Source organism: Cnephaeus nilssonii (assembly GCF_951640355.1).
Source record: "Cnephaeus nilssonii genome assembly, chromosome: 18".
In the NCBI taxonomy this organism is placed as follows: Eukaryota; Metazoa; Chordata; class Mammalia; order Chiroptera; family Vespertilionidae; genus Cnephaeus; species Cnephaeus nilssonii.
The window spans coordinates 43,295,226-43,313,731 of record NC_137089.1 but is presented as its reverse complement, the minus strand read 5'-3'; the positions used below and the strand labels follow the sequence as shown (position 1 = coordinate 43,313,731).

The following is an 18,506-nucleotide window of genomic DNA, read 5'->3' as shown; positions in this document are numbered from 1 at the left end:
GGGCACTGCTGAGAGACAGGGCAGGAGACGAAGTTGCTGAAGTGGGAAACCCAAGCATGCCTGCACCGGGAGGCGTTAAAGCTGAAAACGACAACAGAGAGATGACACCGTCAGTGCATGGAGTCACAGGAAGACTGATGCTTAACCCTAAACGGAACTCAACTGCGGCCATGGCCACGTCCCCAAAGATCCATTACACACACTCGGAAGTTTGCCTGCACCAGCTGTCCTGAGATTGTCATACTTCTTATATTCGTTTTAACCCCCACCGTAACTCAAGGAATGACATCTGCATAGGCTGGCAACATTGGACCCGGGAAACAAAGGCTCTCTGATAGTATGAAAGACGGAAGGTGAGAAAAAGGACATCTCCATGTTGGTAAACTTTGCAAGATTTCTACTCAGTTATTCATTTTAACCATTTTTTAAAAATATATTTCATTTATTTATTTATTTATTTATTTATTTTTTTACAGAGAGGAAGGGAGAGGGATAGAGAGTTAGAAACATCGATGAGAGAGAAACATCGATCAGCTGCCTCCTGCACACTCCCTACTGGGGATGTGCCCACAACCAAGGTACATGCCCTTGACCGGAATCGAACCTGGGACCCTTGAGTCCGCAGGCCGACGCTCTATCCACTGAGCCAAACCGGTTAGGGCTTAACCAATTTTCATTCTACCACTGGGAAGGCAGACCCACTCTCCTTCACTCAAACAGGCTGATAATTACCACGTTCACAAAAAAATAATTAGCTATCAAATTCCAAGGCGGGGGATAAGGACACATATGTAATACCTTAATCAAAAAAGAAAATTTAAAAAATGAAAAAAATTTCAATGAAATCCATCTGCCTAAGTTTCAGTAGACAAATGCATTTACATTGGAGAAAGAAGGTGATAAGCTAATTTAATAGCAGGCGTAAATGACCATGAAGACCCCCAAAACCAAACGGCAGTGGGATGACAGCTGCTCATGAGGAGGACTGGGCATGGTTGCGATGATCTCCTTTTTCAGGGTGCAGGTTAAGCTCCTCGTTGCCATGCCGACAATTTGGCTCAGAGAGTACTTGATAGGAATGGGAGGTATTAAGGCTCAACTTTATCAACCCCCTCCCCCAACAAAATGCTCCTTCAGGCTTTGCTTTTTGTATTAAAAAATGGCTTCACCCACTTGTCCTGGTGGCTCAGTTGGCTGTGTTGTAGGCAGTTACACAGACATGAAGCAGAGCAAGGACGATGGGCCAGGTACAGAAGGTCACAGGATGGAAAGCCCCAGGTGCCTAACAAGGACAACCAATTATTGGGTGGGACCTTGACTTTTCCTTCCCTGGCATATTGCTGTTTGGACCCCCTGACCTTTCCTCCCGAGAGATAACATCTAGGCCTCAGTTGTATTTCAGCTCCAGGCCCAGAGAAGCAGCAGGACCAGCTGCACTGAATAATGACCCCCTGCCCTAGTGCCGGCCAATCCATCAGTGGAGACCAAAACTCTGCATGGACGCACCTGGAAAGCTACTGAATAGGCTATTGAGATCTTTCCCTGGAACCTCCCCTATACTCTCTGCCCTTAAAACCCTGGGATGGAGGATCCAGTGCGCTCTCCCTCCAGGATGGGTGCTGGTTCATTATTGATCAACGGAAGGCTCACCACTGAATGATCAGAACAAGGACTGTGCTGGAGGCCTAATGGGAGAATGAATCAGACAGAAGGTGAGCGGAGTTTAAATTATTGGTGCATAGCTGTAGAGAGAATGATCAGAGATTTAAGACAATCATCTTCTGACTATTGGTCAACATCTTACCTCCATGCTAAATGAAGCATTTGGGTGCTTAAAAAAAATTGTTTTGAAGTGACACAAAAACTGCCTGTTTCTATTTCTATAGCTAGAAAAAAAACTTTAGTGTCTTCATTGGTCTTTACCCAGCTCAGAAAGCTTTTCTTAGGCTTAGCTTACAATTCAAGGTGCTCTAAGTCCTCAAAGATCACCCTCACTGTTATCAGATTCCTGTCAATTAGCTTGGCTTTCTACCAGCTCCTCTTCTTTGTAACCTACCAAACCCAACTCATCCCTGACCTGCTCTGAAGTAAGTCCTGTAGTTGTTTCAGTGGTGAGGACAGATGCTAAAAATCTTGTTTAAGAAAATGTTTTACTAGAGCTATAGCATAAAAAAAAGAGAAAAAAAAACAAATCCTTGAAAGTAACATTGTGTTTTGGGGAGAAACTGATAACAGTATCTATGATTTACAGAAAAATGGCCTGCACCATTGAAATAAATTTAAAATGACTTAAGTTTTGCAGGGTATGGTAAAAATGAATGAGTAAATTTCCTGGTCTTTAATACATCCAACTTAGTATGATAAACTTCTTGATTCTGGGGACTCAGACAAAATTGTGACATAATGGAATTGCTTTTGGGGGCCCAAACCCTCAACTCCCTTGCTTTGACTCCTACACCACTATGCCTGGTATCTTCTACTTGCCTCTGCATAAAATGTTATTTTCAAGAAAAAAAAAACCAAAAATATGAATACATCTATTTCTGAAAAGGCTTCATATATACTAGTACTAGATTGAGGTTTCTTCCCACTATGATATTCTGTACTATTTTACATTTCACAGAGGATAATGCATTTAGTCAAAGAAATTATCTAATTACAGACTTTCAGGCATGAGTGATTCCAGGTGGAAGAAGCTTTACTAAGGACAACAGAGCCTTCCTTGCATGTTAAAATGACACCATGTTGGTAGCCAGCTTCTTGGCCTCCTCATAAAGCCAACCTTACCTCTAAGTCTAGTACAATGAGACTTCAACTAAGTAATTGAATACCTTTCCCCCCGTGTTTTTCCCCATAAATCTAACAAAATTGTTGGCTCACTCATCTCTGTGTCATGAGAATTTAAGAAAAATTTTAAGGAACTAAGAGACTTAAAAAAATGGTTGTTGAGTATGCTTTCCGATCAGACAGGGTCTACAGGTTCCTATCAAGAAGTCATACAATGAAGTAAAGGTCATGCAATCGTCTTCTTAAATCCCAACTACTGTAGTCCAAAACTATTAGGGATTTCTAGGAATTCGACATCTCGAGGACTAAGCAGAGTTAAATAATCAGCTGAAAATTTTAGGAAAGAGATGCAGATTCAGGATACTGAACCATGTACATCGGGCCTACTAGTAAAAGCCATAAGCTTGTAAAAATTTGCAGTCAAAAGGTCAGTAGCCAACAGATATAGGAAAACCAGAAACAGAAGAGAAAAACTGAACAGTGATCACAGTGTGGAATCGGACGCATTCTTTCCCGTTCCCTAACTCCTACTAAGAGCCTCCAAGTTTACCTACAGGTAATCAAACTACCATAATTTTGTTTGGTTTCCCCCCAAAGTAATGTTTTTGGAAGAAAATGCCTGTCTCACAATGAACTTAGATGTGGTTCCTTTTCCCCGTGATTCTTTGATCTAGGTATCCTAGAGAGAAAATTTATTTTGGAGGTGAAAATAAAAGTAATTATATACTCAGGGCCACAGAAAATTGTGATAAAATTACTAAAGACTTACTCTTATCTAGATTTACCACAACTGTGCTAGTAAATTACACTGAAGTATGAGAAAAATGCACAAGGCATGTTCTGAAGTCCCATGTAAGGAAATTGGGTTGGGCAGTATTTCCAAACACTAATGGAACATATAAAAATCAGACGCTGCTTAAAACGATAAAGTAAATATGTTAAAAATAGAAAATCAAGTCTCTATTCATCTTGAGTTCTCCCCCCTCTCAAAAGGAAGCTAACATACTCAAGGATAAAATGTCAATTTAAACTTTTCTAATTTTTTCCAGGCGTACAGGCTTGTGATATTTTTCACCACTCACCCTTCTTGCACATGATCGTGATAGAAAAAGACAAATGTGGAAAATTTTTTAAGCAGAAAATAATTCCTTTTCTTTAAAAGCGAAGGCACACGTGATGTGCATTACCCTCAAAAGAGCTGCCTTCGTGATCTTGAAAGACTAAATAATGTGACAATTTCTTGGAAGTGAGGCAAGGAAGTTTTGTGAGCATCAAAGCTGGTAAACAGCACTTCTGCCCAAAAAAAAAGAAGAAAAAATATGTTTAAACCAGGACACTTAGAGGTTGGTAAATACTAAAACTGAACATGTCCATGGCAACGAATGTACACCCTCACAGGTGTAGCCTTTGGAATCACTTACTGCTTTACGGAACCGCTCATACTTAATGGAGTCCCTTTTCAGTGATTTCCTTAGGGTCAAACCTTCAAACTTACCTCCAAAGGGATAGAGTATTTTAAAATGGAGATTTTTGCATAACTAAAATCCCATTAAAATGGGCCCAAGATGAACAGGGCATATTCTCAAAGTTTAGTCATGTAGGTAAATTATTGTGAGAAATACAGAAACATTCTACTTATGAAGTAATTTTCTCCTTTTGACTTCACCTTGCTGGTATGTCTATTTCTCCCATAAAGCAAAGGAGGTATTTGAGTGATGAGAAAGAATACAGTAGGAAGATGGAGAAGCATAGCTCCCCTTGCAAGATGCCTAAAATATTCAGCTTTACCCACCACAGGTCAGCTAACCCAGTGGTCGGCAAACCGCGGCTCGCGAGCCACATGCGGCTCCCGAGCCGCGGTTTGCCGCTCTGTTGACTAATGAGTTTTCCAACCACTGTCATATACTACCCTTTACCTCTTTGCACACAATATGTCACAATTGCCTAATCCTCAGAGCTTCCAACTACACGGTAACATTTAGTCTAGTCCAGTGGTCGGCAAACTCATTAGTCAACAGAGCCGCGGTTTGCCGACCACTGAGCTAACCTAGACATAAGTGAACAGGGAAGGATGGGAACTCAGGCTCTCAGATGAGGTCCTGCTGGTAATCTGCTGTGCTAAGTTTAAAATCTATCAAAATAAAAATTAAAAAAACGAATTCATGAGAAATTGCAGTAGGTATGTTCACACACACACCCTTTTTATAACACTCTCCAATCTGTTTGGGTCCAGGATTTAATGAAGCAGCAGGTACACCTAGCGCTGAGGTCCTCGGTGTCCGATGCATAAGGGTACTGCTCACGGCAGAGGCCCTGCCTGCACACCCTCCCGCAGCTCGGGTAGGTATGGACAGGGCCCACGTGTCAGGGGAGGAGGCACCCTGCATTTATGCTGAGCTGAATGAGGAGGAAGGTTAGGGTATCTATGTCATACACATCTTCTCTCTCTCCCCTGATCACTTTCTGTCAGACAGGACTGTCCGCCAAGGACCGATTGTCCAGGCCAAGGCCTCTGATCCCGTGGAGAGGAAAGCAAGATGCTGTGACCACTATTTAGAGGGGCGACTGCACAGGCATCAATGACCACAGACACTTGGAGTGTTCTTAGTGCCTGTAAAGTACCAGATGTTCCTCTATTTTACCCAATATTTTATTTAACATTTTAAACTTTACATTACTGTTTAGTTTTTCACATTACTGTTTAGTTTTTCACATTATACTTTATGTGGGAAAAGTCTTTTATATAACCGATCACAAGCGTTTTTCCACATAAAACATTTTTCTAGGTGTCAATTAATAATCACAGTGACATATAAAGTAGGAACAGAAACTGATAGTCATATGCAAAATACCCATTGCATTATTCTTATAAGCAATTCTGACAAAATGTACAAACAAAACACGTAGTTGTAGCTGATATTTAAGGCCCCAAGAATATCTAGATAATGAAGCCCAAAGTCTAATCGGGGGTGGGGGTGGGGGGGGGAGTACACGGTGACAGTTCAAGGAAGGGGCAATGTTCTCTCTGTGTACAGACCCTTCCTGCTTCCCTAAAGCCAACAGGTCACTCAGGACAGGGAGCCAGGTGAGCTGGCCGCAGCCAATAGGCCACGTGGTGCCACTGTTTCACGTTTCCAAAGGTAAAAGTTAAAATAGGAATATCTCCTAAGATCATATGGCATGTTTTGTTTTTATAAGAAAAGATGAGGACGGCTTCATGGGGGAGTTTTACTAAAGAAGAACTAACACCTATCCTCCTGAAACTATTTAAAAAAAAATCCAAGAGGAAGGAACACCTCCAATCTCTTTTAATGAGGCCAGCATTATCCTAATTCCAAAACCAGGTACACATTCCAAAGAAAGAGAACTACAGGCCAATATCCCTAATGAACATAGATGCTAAAATCCTCAACAAAATATTAGCAAATCAGATCCAGCAATATATTAAAGAGATCATACACCATGACCAAGTGGGATTTATCCCGGGGATGCAAGGCTGGTACAATATTCGCAAATCAGTAAATGTGATACAACAAATAAATTGAAAAACAAAAATCACATGATCATGTTAACAGACGCAGAAAAAGCATTCAAAAAATCCAACACCCATTTTTGATAAAAACTCTCGGCAAAGTGGAATGGAGGGATCATACCTCAACATAATAAAGGCCATATATGATAAACCTACAGTGAACATCATACTCAATGGACAAAAACTAAAATCTTGTCCCCTAAGAACAGGAAAAGGACAGGGATGTTCACTTTCACCACTCCTGTTCGCCACAGTACTGGCAGTCCTACCCACAGCGATCAGACAAGAAGAAAACATAAAAGGTATCCAAATTGGAAAGAAGGAAGTAACACTCATTCGCAGATGACATGATATTGTACATAGAAAATCCTAGCCACAAAAAAACTACTAGATTTTTTAATAAAGGAATTCGGCAATGTAGCAGGATACAAAATTAACACCCAGAAATCGACGGCATTTTTATACATTAATAATGAATTCTCAGAAAGAGAAACTAAACAATCTCATTTACCATAGCAACAAAAAAATTAAGATACCTAGGAATAAACTTAACCAAGGAGGTAAAAGACTTTTACTTGGAAAACAATAGGACGTTGTAAAAAGAGAAGAAGATATAAATAAGTCTTCCTGGATTGGTAGAATTAACATTAAAACATCCATACTACCCATAGCAATCTACAGACTCAATGCAAACCCTATTAAAATACCAATGGCATATTTCACAGATCTAGAATATTCCAAAAATTTATATGGAACCAAAAAAGACCCCCCGAATAGCCGCAGCAATCTTGAGAAAGAAGAACAAAGTTGGAGGGATCACAATACCAGATATCAAATTATACTACAAAGCCATTATAATCAAAACAGCCTGGTACTGGCACAAGAGCAGACATATAGATCAATAGAACTGAACAGAGACCCCAGAAATCAACCCAAACCATTATGCTCAATGAATATTTGACAAAGGAGGCAAGAGCATACAATGGGGTCAATATAGTCTCTTCAATAAATTGGACAGATACATGCAAAAAAAATGAAGCTAGACCACCAACTTACACCATAAACAAAAATAAACCCAAAATGGATAAAAGACTTAAATGTAAAAAGTGAAACTTTATCCTAGAAGAAATCATAGGCAGCAAAACCTCAGGCATCTCTCATAGCAATATGTTTGCAGATACATCGCCTAGGGCAGTGGTTGGCAAATTCATTAGTCAACAGAGCCAAATATCAACCGTACAACGATTGAAATTTCTTTTGAGAGCCACATTTTTTAAACTTAAATTATATAGGTAGGTACATTGTTATTTAATTAGGGTACGTGGTATTTTGTGGAAGAGCCACACTCAAGGGGCCAAAGAGCCGCATGTGGCTCACAAGCCGCGGTTTGCCAACCACTGTCCTAGGGCAAAGGAAACTAAGGAGAAAACAAATGGGACTACATTAAAGTAAAAGGCTTTTGCACAGCAAAAGAAACCATCAACAAAATGAAAAGGGAGCCCACTGTGTGGGAGAACTACACTGAGTGGCCAGATTATTATGATCTCTGAACACATAATAATCTGGCTACTCAGTGTATATCCTATATAATAAAAGGCTACTATGCAAATTGTCCCCTCAACCAGGAGTTCAACCAGCAGGCAGGCCGGCCAACAGCCCATGTCCCCTCCCCCTGGCCAGGCTGGCCGGACCCCACCCATGCACGAATTCATGCACCAGGCCTCTAATACACACACACACACACACACACACACACACACTGAGTGACCAGATTATTTTGCGTTCAGAGATCATAATAATCTGGCCACTCAGTGTATTTGGCAATGATACATCTGATAAAGGGTTAATATCCAAACTAGGAACTCACACAACTTAACCAAAGGAAAACAAGCCAATTGAAAAATGGGCAAAGGACTTAAATAGACTCTTCTCCAAAGTGGACATACAGATGTCCAAGAGACATATGAAAAAAATGCTGAAAATCACTGATCATCTGAGACATGTAAATTAAAGTGACAATGGGTATCACCTCACATCTGTCAGAATGGTTACCATAAACAAATGACAAATGCTGGCAATGATGTGGAGACAAGGGAACCCTAGTACACTGCTGGTGGGAATGCAGACTGGTGCAGCCACTGTGGAGAACAGTATGGAGTTTCCTCAAAAAATTAAATATGAAAACACAAATCAGAAAAAAATGTATTCATCCCTATGTTCATAGCAGCACAATTTACAATAGCTAAGATATGGAAACAGCCCAAGTGTCCATCAGCAATTGAGTGGATAGAAAAGCTGTAAATACATTTACACCATGGAATACTATGCAGCAGTAAAAAAAGAAGGATCTCTTACCCTTTGAGACAGCATGGAGGGACCTGGAGAGCATTATGCTAAGTGAAATAAGCCAGTCAGAGAAAGACAAGTATCACATGATCTCACTCATATGTGGAATCTCATGAGCAAAATAAACTGTTGAACAAAATAGATCCAGAGACACAGAAGCATGGAACAGACTGTCGAACCTCAAAGGGAATGCAGGGGAGGATGGGTGGGTGGGAAGAGATCAACCAAAGACCTTGTATGCATATATGCATAACCCATGGACACAGACAATAGGATGGTAGAGGCCTGGGGCAGGGGAGAGGGGGGAGGGCTATAAGGGGTCAATGGGAGAAAAATAAGGGAACATATGTAATACTTTCAACAATAAAGATTTAATTAAAAAAAAGAAAAGGATGAGATTGAAAAGTTTGACATTTATGTAAAAGTTCAATTTGTGTAAATAAAAAAGCTATCCAATGTGTTTTTTCTAGAAATATGTAATTCTAGAAAAGTCTATAATGTCAAAATCCCCTTTCAAAAAGAAAAAAATATCACTGTTAATTTGAAAAATAAAACTTACGTTAAAGAAGAAATTATGAGAACCATTTTTTTCTATTTTGCATAATATATAACTTTTATATAACATATAAAACATTTAACATTTGTTATATGTTTGGCTATGGCCTTGCCTAGCTCACTGTATTCAACTGTTTTAACCTAATAGAACCGCGTACCTTTACTCATTCATGAAATGTTCTGAACCTGCACAAATTACATTACTCTTAATGAGCACCGAATTGGATTCATCTTCTGGGGTTGCCTCAGAAAGCTTTATAATTTTGTTTGACTTAATTATATGGCTGGGGTGGAGCGAGGGGTAGGAGGGCATGGAGTAATATTAATATACCTCTAAGGCTGCACATTAATTTAAATAATAAGCAACAATGGCTGCTACAAAAATCAAAATCTTACTGTCCAAAATCTTTACAATCAAATTAAAAATTGTCCCAGAAGTCATATTGTTAGTAGTGAAACTAAATATAAGCTTTATTGACTGGCAGGTGTACTGTGGGTGAATTCCTGTGGCTAGAGGCCCTTAACTTTTGAACTTCCAGGCATGTAAGTAGGAGAAAACAAAAAACAAATAAAAAAGCCTCCCTTGGAAAGAACATAAATTAAGATACCAATAAATGTATTAGTTAATGCTTCACTTTCTTAGTATGTTCACCAAACAATACGCCACATGCTTGTGCTTAAATGCCATTTGAAAACTATATTGAAATGCTTCTATAAAAGGAACATTTCTAAGACATAAAGATGTAATGATATAAATAATGAAGAGATTTCTAAGACTAGCTGTGACCTAGCTAGTCTTTATTTTTCTGCGTAAGTTCAGGTAGACTTGCTTCCTGGTTGTTAATTTTCGCCAATTTCAAAAAATATATATTTGAAATTATCTAATGGCTCTTCACTCACTGAAATGAAGAGATTCAAACGTACCCTGTTCGTAGTTATATGGGATCAGCTGCCTCACATTACTAATGGATGAGACTGAAGCGACTTACTGTTTGAATTCTGTGGGTACCCGGGCAAGGAGGACGGACCGTTCATTCCGGGGAGGAGGACGGGAGGAAGCGCAGGGAGCCCCGGGTAGGCTGCGGGGAGGCTGATGCCGTGGAGAGGGCCGCTGTCCACCAGGCTCGGTTGCTGCACCGCCAAGCCCAGCACATCCGAAGCTTTCTTGATCCGGTCAAGCTCTTGCTGGGCCATCAGCTGCCGAACGGTGGTCGGAGCCAAGTAATCTTTCTCCCGATCCAGCTGGCTCCCGACCGTCTCCCTCACTTTTGCGATGTGCTGTTTGGAGAAGATGTGGTCTCGGATGGACAAGCGGGCGGAGTACTTCACCCCGCACAGGGCGCACTCTGGTTTGGTGCCTTCGCTTCCGCCCTGATTGACCATGAAAGGCTTCCCGATGTTGATTTTAAACTTCTTTTCCTTGGCCCGCGCGTTCTGGAACCACACCTGGACCACGCGCTTGGGCAGGCCGATCTCGCTGCCCAGCATCTCGCACTCCTGCATGGTGGGCGTGCGGTAGTCCCCGAAGCAGGCCTTGAGGACCTTGAGCTGCAGGTTGCTCATCTGAGTTCGGAAACGCTTGTGACCCGGTCGGTCGTGACCTTTGGATTTGAAAGGGTTGCCGGACCCGAAGGGATTGGGGGAACTCGGGTCGGCGATGCTGGACGTCTCGCTGCGGTCGGCGTTGTCGTCGGGGTCATCGGTGATGTAAAAGCTTTGGTCGTGGTCGCCGTCTTTATCGCTGAAATGCATGGAGGGGCTGGTGAGAGAGAAGAGGAACTTCTCCTCGCAGACCTCGGCGGTGGGTGTGGTGGCCGTTTTGGGCAAAGCGTCCAGGGTTTTGGGCTCTTTGGGCGACACGGCCGGCTTCCCGTCCCCAGAGCTCCCCAGGGCGCTCTCCACCTCGGCGGTGCCCTCGTCGCCCGTGGTGGCGTCGCTGAGGGCGGTGTTCACGGATGACGTCTCGTCGAAGTCCGTCTTGCCCTGGTCGTACCCGGCCTCGGCGGGAGGGGCGCCCAGGGTCTCCACGTCCTCGGGGCCCTCTGCTTTGAAGGAGGAAGGGCTGAGCAGGTTCTTGGGGGACAGCTCTGCCGTCTTGCTCACGGGCGTTGACACGGTGGACGCCAGCTCGTTCTCGCTCGACAGGTCCATTTTCGTTAGCGGCAAGGACGGGTAATCAAAATAGATGTATTTCTGGGGGCTCTCCCCGCCCTCTTCGGGGGCGATCAGAGGGCTGGGGGGCAAGCTGTACCCGGCCTGCTTCCCCTCGTTCCAGTGCCGAGAGCGGACGTGGCTCTCCAGGGCCGACTTGGCCTTGAACAGGGCGCGGCAGAAGGGGCACCGCTTGTGGGACTGGGCCGGCCCCACGGCCCGGAACTGGCCCTTGCGCTCCCGGGCGCGCGTGTTCTGGAACCAGACTTGCACGACCCGCTTTTTCAGCCCCACCTCCCGGGCGATGTGGTCCAGCATCTTGCGGGTGGGGTTGGAGTCCAGCAGGTACTTCTCGTAGAGGATCTCCAGCTGCTCGGGGGTGATGGTGGTGCGCAGGCGTTTGTCGCGGTGCTGGTCCTCGCCGCTGTTGCCGCCCTCCTTTTCGCTGCACGTGTGGTCCTCTTTGTCCTCCAGCTTCCTCTTCAGCACGGCGGCGGCGGCGGGGGCCGCGGGGTGGGAGGCGCCCGCCTGCGGGGCCATCTGGGCCAGAGAACCGCTCAGCAGCTGCCCGGTCATCAGCGGGTTGTTGGGGTCGAAGATCATGTAGGGCATGTCGAGCGGCCTCTCCAGGAAGGGGGAGTGGAGGAACTGGTTCTGAGCCGCGAGGAAATGCACGTGCTGGTGCTCCTGCCAGAGCTCCGGGCTGGGGAAGGCCACGGCGCACTGGTCGCACTGGTACTGCAGGAGCTGCGGAGGTAGGCTGTTCTGCAGGGGCGGCAGGGCCAGCTGCAGGGGGCTGGACGGGACCGGGGTCTGCGAGGCCGAGGGGGGTCTCCCCATCAGCGGGGGCTGCTTGGGGGGCTGGGGCGGGGCGGCCGAGGCCGGCGGCGGGTCCGAGGAGGTGGACGCGGAGGGTGGGGCCGGCTTGGCGCCTGGAGCAGGGGGAGAGGGGTCGCTCTGCTTTGGCTTCTCGGTGGGATATTCCGGTTTGGGAGAGGTCTTCTCGGGCTCAGGTTTGGGCGACGGAACCAGAGGGGTGCTGGTCCCGGAGCCAGAACTGGCCGCCGGGGCCGGGGCGTTTTTGGCCGCGTCCGTCGGGCCGGCGGCCGAGCAGTGCTTGTACACCAGCTGGTCGGTGGCGTCCATGGAGTCCTCGGTTTGGCTCTCGTCCTGCGCGTCGTCGTCCTCGTCCTTGTAACACTGCTTCTTCTGGTGCGTGATGAGGTCGAAGATGCGCGGGAACACCACGGAGCACTTCTTGCACTGGTACTGCATGCTGCTGGTGCGGACGTAGCGCTCGTTGGTCAGCTCGCGCTTCTCCGCGTCCTTGGCCTCGGCCTGGTTCTCGTAGCTCTTGCGCGCCTTCTGCCGCGCGTTCTGGAACCACACCACGATGACGCGGGTGGGGAGGTTGAGAACGGTGGAGAGCTGCTCGATCTCGTCGTCTTTGGGGTAAGCGTTGGTGTCAAAAAAGTCCTGCAGGACCCGGAGCTGGTAGTCGGTGAAGCGGGTGCGCGAGGACCGCTTGCTGAAGGCGGCGTCCGCCTTGTACTGCTCCAGCGGCGCGGGCTGCGGGTCCAGGCGGAGGTCCTCCAGCGCCGTGATGGGCGGGTTGCTGAAGTTGTAGGGCGAGTCCTTGTTCCTCTGCCGCTCCTTGAAGAGCGTGTTGCGGAACCAGTGCTTGATGACCTTCTGGGAGAGGCCCGACTTCTCCGCCATCTCCTGGATCTGCTCCTCGCCCGGGGAGTTGTTGATGTCGAAGTAGGCCCGCAGGACCTTGAGCTGGTCGTCCGTGATGCGGGTCCGCGGGCGCTTGAACTGGGAGTGGCGCAGGAAGCTGGGGTCGAGGCCGAGCTGCTGCTGGCACAGCTGGGTGAGGTCGGCGGACAGCGCGTCCATCTGGGGCAGCTGCAGGGCCAGCTGCGGGGGGAGCGCCGGGTGCTGCACGGGCTGCATCATGATGGAGGGGAAGAGCGGGAGGTCCAGGGACACGGGCAGCTGGACCTGCGGGGGCGCCGAGGGAGGCGGGGGCGGCGGCGGGGGCGGAGGGGGCGGAGGGGGCGGCGGGGGCGGCGGCGGGGTGGGGGGCGGAGCCTGCAGGGGAGCAGACACCGAGCTTGGCATCTTCACCGGCCCCAGGGGGGACGGCTGAGGGGGCGCTGGGGGCAGCGGGGGAGGAGGCGGGGGCGGCGGCGGAGGGGGCGTCTCCGGCGAAGGCGGCGAGATGGGGTACAGCTTGTCATAGGCCTCCCGGTACTGGCGGGCAAACCTCTCGAGGGCTCCGTAGGGGAAGAACTGCCCGTGCACGTGCTCCTGGTGGCTCTTCAAGATGAGGACGTTGGAGAAGAGCTTCCCACACGTGCCGCACTCCAGCTTCTCCGAGCCGTCCCCGTCCCCGGCGCGGCCCTTCTTCTGCACCTTCTGCCGGTTCTCGTTGTACTGGATGACCAGCTCGAAGCCGAAGTTCTCCAGCAGGGCCTTGGCCGCATTCCCTCTGGCCCCGGAGGCGATCCTCGGGGGCGGGATGCACGGTTCCAGGGACTTGGGCTTCCTGGAGTCTTTGCCTTCTTTGAGTCCTTCCCCTTCCCCGGTCAATTCTTGCTTTGGTCTGTCTTGCTTCTCCGCACTCTCTTCGGCCTCCTTGTAAGAGGGTCCATCCTTCCCGGCCGGGCCTTCGGCCCCCGCCAGGCCGGCCGGGTCTGGTTTCAGGAGCTTGCCGGCTGGCGGCTGCGGCTGCGGGGGCGGCTTCTGGGACGGCAGCGGGGGCTGCGGGGCCTGGTACTGCTGTGCCTGCTGCTGGAGGAGCTGCAGCTGCGTCTGGCCCACGTGATGCTGGGTCTGAATCTGCTGCTTCAAGTCTTCGAGCAAGGACCCGGCCATGCCCGTCATGCCGGGCATCCCAAACGCGGCAGAGCCCGGCAGGCCCAGCTCGGGCCCCAGGCTGAACTCGGCGCCGGGGATGTAGAAAGGGAAGAGAAACTGCGGCTGCTGGAACTGGAGCAGAGCCTCGGGGGTCATGGGGAAATGCGGCAGGAAGGCCGGGTTGAGGAACTGAGGCTGGAAGAAGGCAGCCTGCTGCTGCAGCTCCTGCTGGAGCTGCATCTGGATCTGTGCTGGTGACTGCGGCGGGGGGTGCGGCGGCTGCGCCGAGAGGAGGTCCGGAGCCTGCTTTTTACTTAATTCTTTGGCATCTAAGTGGGTATCTTTGCTGCTGACGGAGGCCAAGCTCATGGCCTCCAACAGCCCTTGGCCGGGGCTGCCCACGCTGGCCGCCAGGCCGTGGCCGCCGGGCTCCAGCTTGGCGGCCCTGGCCTTGGTCTGGTGGAGCACGGACCGCATGTGGATTTCCAAGGTGGAGCTTTGGCTGTAGGCGACGTTGCAGATGCTGCACTTGTAGGGTTTGTTGTCGGCGCCGCTGCTGGTCTCCTGAGGCACGGGGCTGGAGGCCTCCTGCAGCACCTTTTTCAACTTGTGCAGGTGAGAAACGGAGTTGTAATGGACCAAGAGGATGTTCTTCTGGGTGAAGGACTCTTTGCACACTGTACACTTATACGGGCGGGAGGGATCGAGGAACTTCTCCATCGTGAAGTTTGGCCCTTTCCTGAAGGGCAAGGTCCGCTTTGGTTCAGAGCCCAGGTCATCCGGAATGGAGCTGCTGTCACTCCCTACGGGGCTCGCCTTCCCCTCCTGGTCCACCTCGTACTCCCTCTCCATCTCCTGCTCGAGGGCGGGGTCGTCCGGGGCCATGGCTTCGCCCTCGGCCCACAGCTCGCCGTTCACAGGCAGGGAGGCGCACAGCTGCTGGAGCTCGGCTTCGCTCAGCTCGGGGTGGCCGGCTTCCAGGTGTTTTTTTAAAGCCTGGAACGTACGGAAGCTGCGCTGGCAGAGGTTGCACATGGTGGCGGCCCGGATCGCGTGGTACTGGGAATGGATCTGCAGCTTCTGCATCGTCTTGAAGGCCAGGCTGCAGTGGTTACAGCGGAACTTGTACACGTGGCGGTCGGACACCGACAGCGGCTGCCGCTTCTGCGGCTCACTCAGCGGATCTGGCAGGGGGTCGGGGACTTTCACATCCTTGCTGCCGTTTTTGTTCCATTCGGACACGTCCATGGGCTCTTTAGCTGGTTTCTGCTCCTCGCTCTTGATTTCCACGCTGGCCTTGGCATCGTCAAGACCTGCCATACTTTTGTCATCCACTGGACTCTCACCTGTGCGGGAGAAAGCACAGACAGATCGCTTACAGGGAGAAGGGATACAGGCTCATAACTATTATAAGTAGGAGCCTCTACAGGTTTCTGTTTAATTGATTCCTTAGAGAACTATTTATTGAGCAACTACTATGTTGCAAGCATTGTGAGAGGCACTGTGGACACAAAGGTGAGTATCAAATCACCTCCGACCTCGAGGAATTTCAGGATACAGAAGAAAAGAACTCGAAGGTAATTCTAGTCTGCTACATACAATCAGCCTGACACTGAGGGCCAGGCCTCCGTGTCCAGGAATTAGAGCCAAGAATATTCGTGGTCACTGACACTCGGCCGTGACAGACAGCCAGACACTAAATATGCATTGAAAACTATGGCTCTTGGGATATACTTTTCCTCGGTACCTTTGTTCTGACTCTTTGATAGTAAAAACCAGGGGTCCTCAAACTTTTTAAACAGGGGGCCAGTTCACTGTCCCTCAGACCGTTGGAGGGCCGGACTATATAGTTTAAAAAAAAACTATGAACAAATTCCTATGCACACTGCACATATCTTATTTTGAAGTAAAAAAACAAAACGGCAAAAACACCCGCATGTGGCCCGCGGGCCGTAGTTTGAGGACGCCTGGTAAAAACCTTCATGCACCACCACAAACGCAAGCCTTGAAGCGTGTTTTCCGCAGACACAGTCACAGGCGGGCATACCTGAATATTTCCCAGAGCCCTCCGCTGTGCCGGCTGCAGGCGTGTCCCGCTCCGATTTCTCAGAGGCAGCTGCGGGCAGCAGCAAACTGTTTGGCATCATCACATCGGGCACAGGCACCTGTGAAGACCAAAGGGGCTCATGTCAAAGGTACCCCAACATTCAAAGACGCCACCACATCTGCCGTTGGGCAGTTGCATCTCTCTTAGGTTTCTCCAGCCAAAGCAGCCACTTCGCGGCTCTTACAGGCCACTGCTCGCCCTTCCAATTTCAGATCAACACCATTACAATGCTGTGTTCTTTCTTTCCCTTTTTAAAACTGTTTTTTTTTAAAATATATTTTATTGATTTTTTACAGAGAGGAAGAGAGAGGGATAGAGTTAGAAACATCGATGAGAGAGAAACATCGATCAGCTGCCTCTTGCACACCCCCTACTGGGGATGTGCCCGCAACCAAGGTACATGCCCTTGACCGGAATCGAACCTGGGACCTTTCAGTCCGCAGGCTGATGCTCTATCCACTGAGCCAAACCGGTTTCGGCTAAAACTGTTTTTGTAGGTCTACTAGTATGTCTTCATCCTGATACTCAAGAAAGTTTGAAACTCAGTGTGTCCATGTGACTCATCTGGTTAACATTATAGATATAAACACGAGACTGTAAAATACGTGTTACTGAACAATCTACGCCTGTATCATATTTAGTTCCCTAGCAGAAGAGAGAACAGAGGGGCCTGGGACTGCGATTTCTATAACACGGTCAGGGAGACAGCTTTGCGTCACGAGGAAGAAATACATCGCTACGGACCGTTTAAGTGCAGATTTGGTGTTGCTACCTTTCCAGAGATTACGTCACACGCACGCCAACACGTGGGGTCCTTACTGTCATGAGCAGCTTCTCCACGCAGTCCGGGGAGACGCTGTGCAGGTGCGTCAAGTGCAGCTGCAGGTGCATCTTGTTGCTGAGGACGTCCTGGCAGAGGGGACAGCAGACCACCGGCTGCACCGAGTGCTGCGACAGGACGTGCATCTGGATGCGACTTTGGTCCCTACTGTTGTAGTTACAATAAGGACACTGATAGAACTGGAAGACAGCGAACAGACACGGCGCATGCTATTGTTAGTCTGAGGGCCTCAGAGTATCAGCAGTAATACCAATACTGAGGGCTCATTTGTCACCCATCACAAGGTCTGCGTTTCAACAGCATGGAATCGTTGGGGGCTCTGACACTACCAGGAGTAATAATAAGTAAATTAAAATAAAAAATGGGTTTACGTAGCAAAGGGAGGAAAAAAACGTATTTACCTGTTCGTGACAGAATTTATTGTCCTCTGTAGCTTTTGACCGTTTTGTTGTGACATCTTCTTCCTTTGCCAGCAGGAGCGGCTGGGTCACTCCCGCCACACTGACTTTTAGCTCCTTTTCTGGTGTGATTATTCCTGATTCCACCCCCCAAAAAAACAGAACGCGTCAACTTCAAAAGACCAACAACGTCAAACGTGAAAGATTCTATGTTTTTCATCTAGCGCTGACTCTAAACCCACCGAACCACCAAAGGAACTGGACAAGCACTTATAAATGATGCTAATCTCCAAAGGCAAGACGCACACTTCTTTGTGTCCACCGACTAAGTGGACTTTATAAATATATTTTAAAATGTACTCCTGTCTCATGTTTAGATAACCCTCGGTGACCTTGAAAGACTCATCAATAACACGTGCTCACTGGCGTCTCAGGCTGCCTTTATCACATGAAAGCAAATCTACTTCCATTCACAAAGGCTAACTTAGAAAATAATTCTTGCTCCTAATGTTTAATTGCCTATCTTTTTTCTAAAATTCTTGATCACGGGAAACATTTCAAAATTCTGAGAAGAGCTACTTTTAATTCAGAAACAAAGATAGCATTTTTAAGTGGTGAATCGAAGACTTAAACATTAACTATACATGTCTCCTGCTGTTTTTGTGATTTACTCTTTGCTTTACATGTTTGGCTGCATATATAACATTAAGAGTTCACATCTCAAGAAGATGGCTGTTTTATGAGGTTAATCCAAATATTCGGTGTTAAGGGGGTTTAAAATTTTGCCTAGATAAGCAATGTCACGTATAGGAGCCTCACACACATCAAAGAAAAAGAGTGTGATTCTAATTTCCCAATCTAACAGAAAATTCTTTCCAGCATCAATTTTCCCGATAATCTCCTCTGTGAGGCTGGATATTACAGCGA

The 18,506-nt window shown here is 47.8% G+C and overlaps 1 protein-coding gene across 9 annotated transcripts in view; it reads right to left on the bottom strand.

Annotated features, from left to right (window-relative positions):
- The window catches only part of ZFHX4 (zinc finger homeobox 4), a 365,425-nt gene that overhangs the window by 7,136 nt on the left and 339,783 nt on the right, over positions 1–18,506 (bottom strand). For all 9 annotated transcript variants that reach the window (XM_079796736.1, XM_079796738.1, XM_079796741.1 and 6 more), the window contains 5 exons: positions 17,583–17,716; positions 17,160–17,360; positions 16,281–16,398; positions 10,210–15,579; positions 1–81 (listed from right to left, as the gene is read on the bottom strand). The exon at positions 1–81 is cut by the window's left edge and continues 7,136 nt beyond it. In XM_079796736.1, coding sequence (XP_079652862.1) covers positions 1–81; positions 10,210–15,579; positions 16,281–16,398; positions 17,160–17,360; positions 17,583–17,716 — 5,904 coding nt within the window. The remainder of the gene's footprint in view (positions 82–10,209; positions 15,580–16,280; positions 16,399–17,159; positions 17,361–17,582; positions 17,717–18,506) is intronic.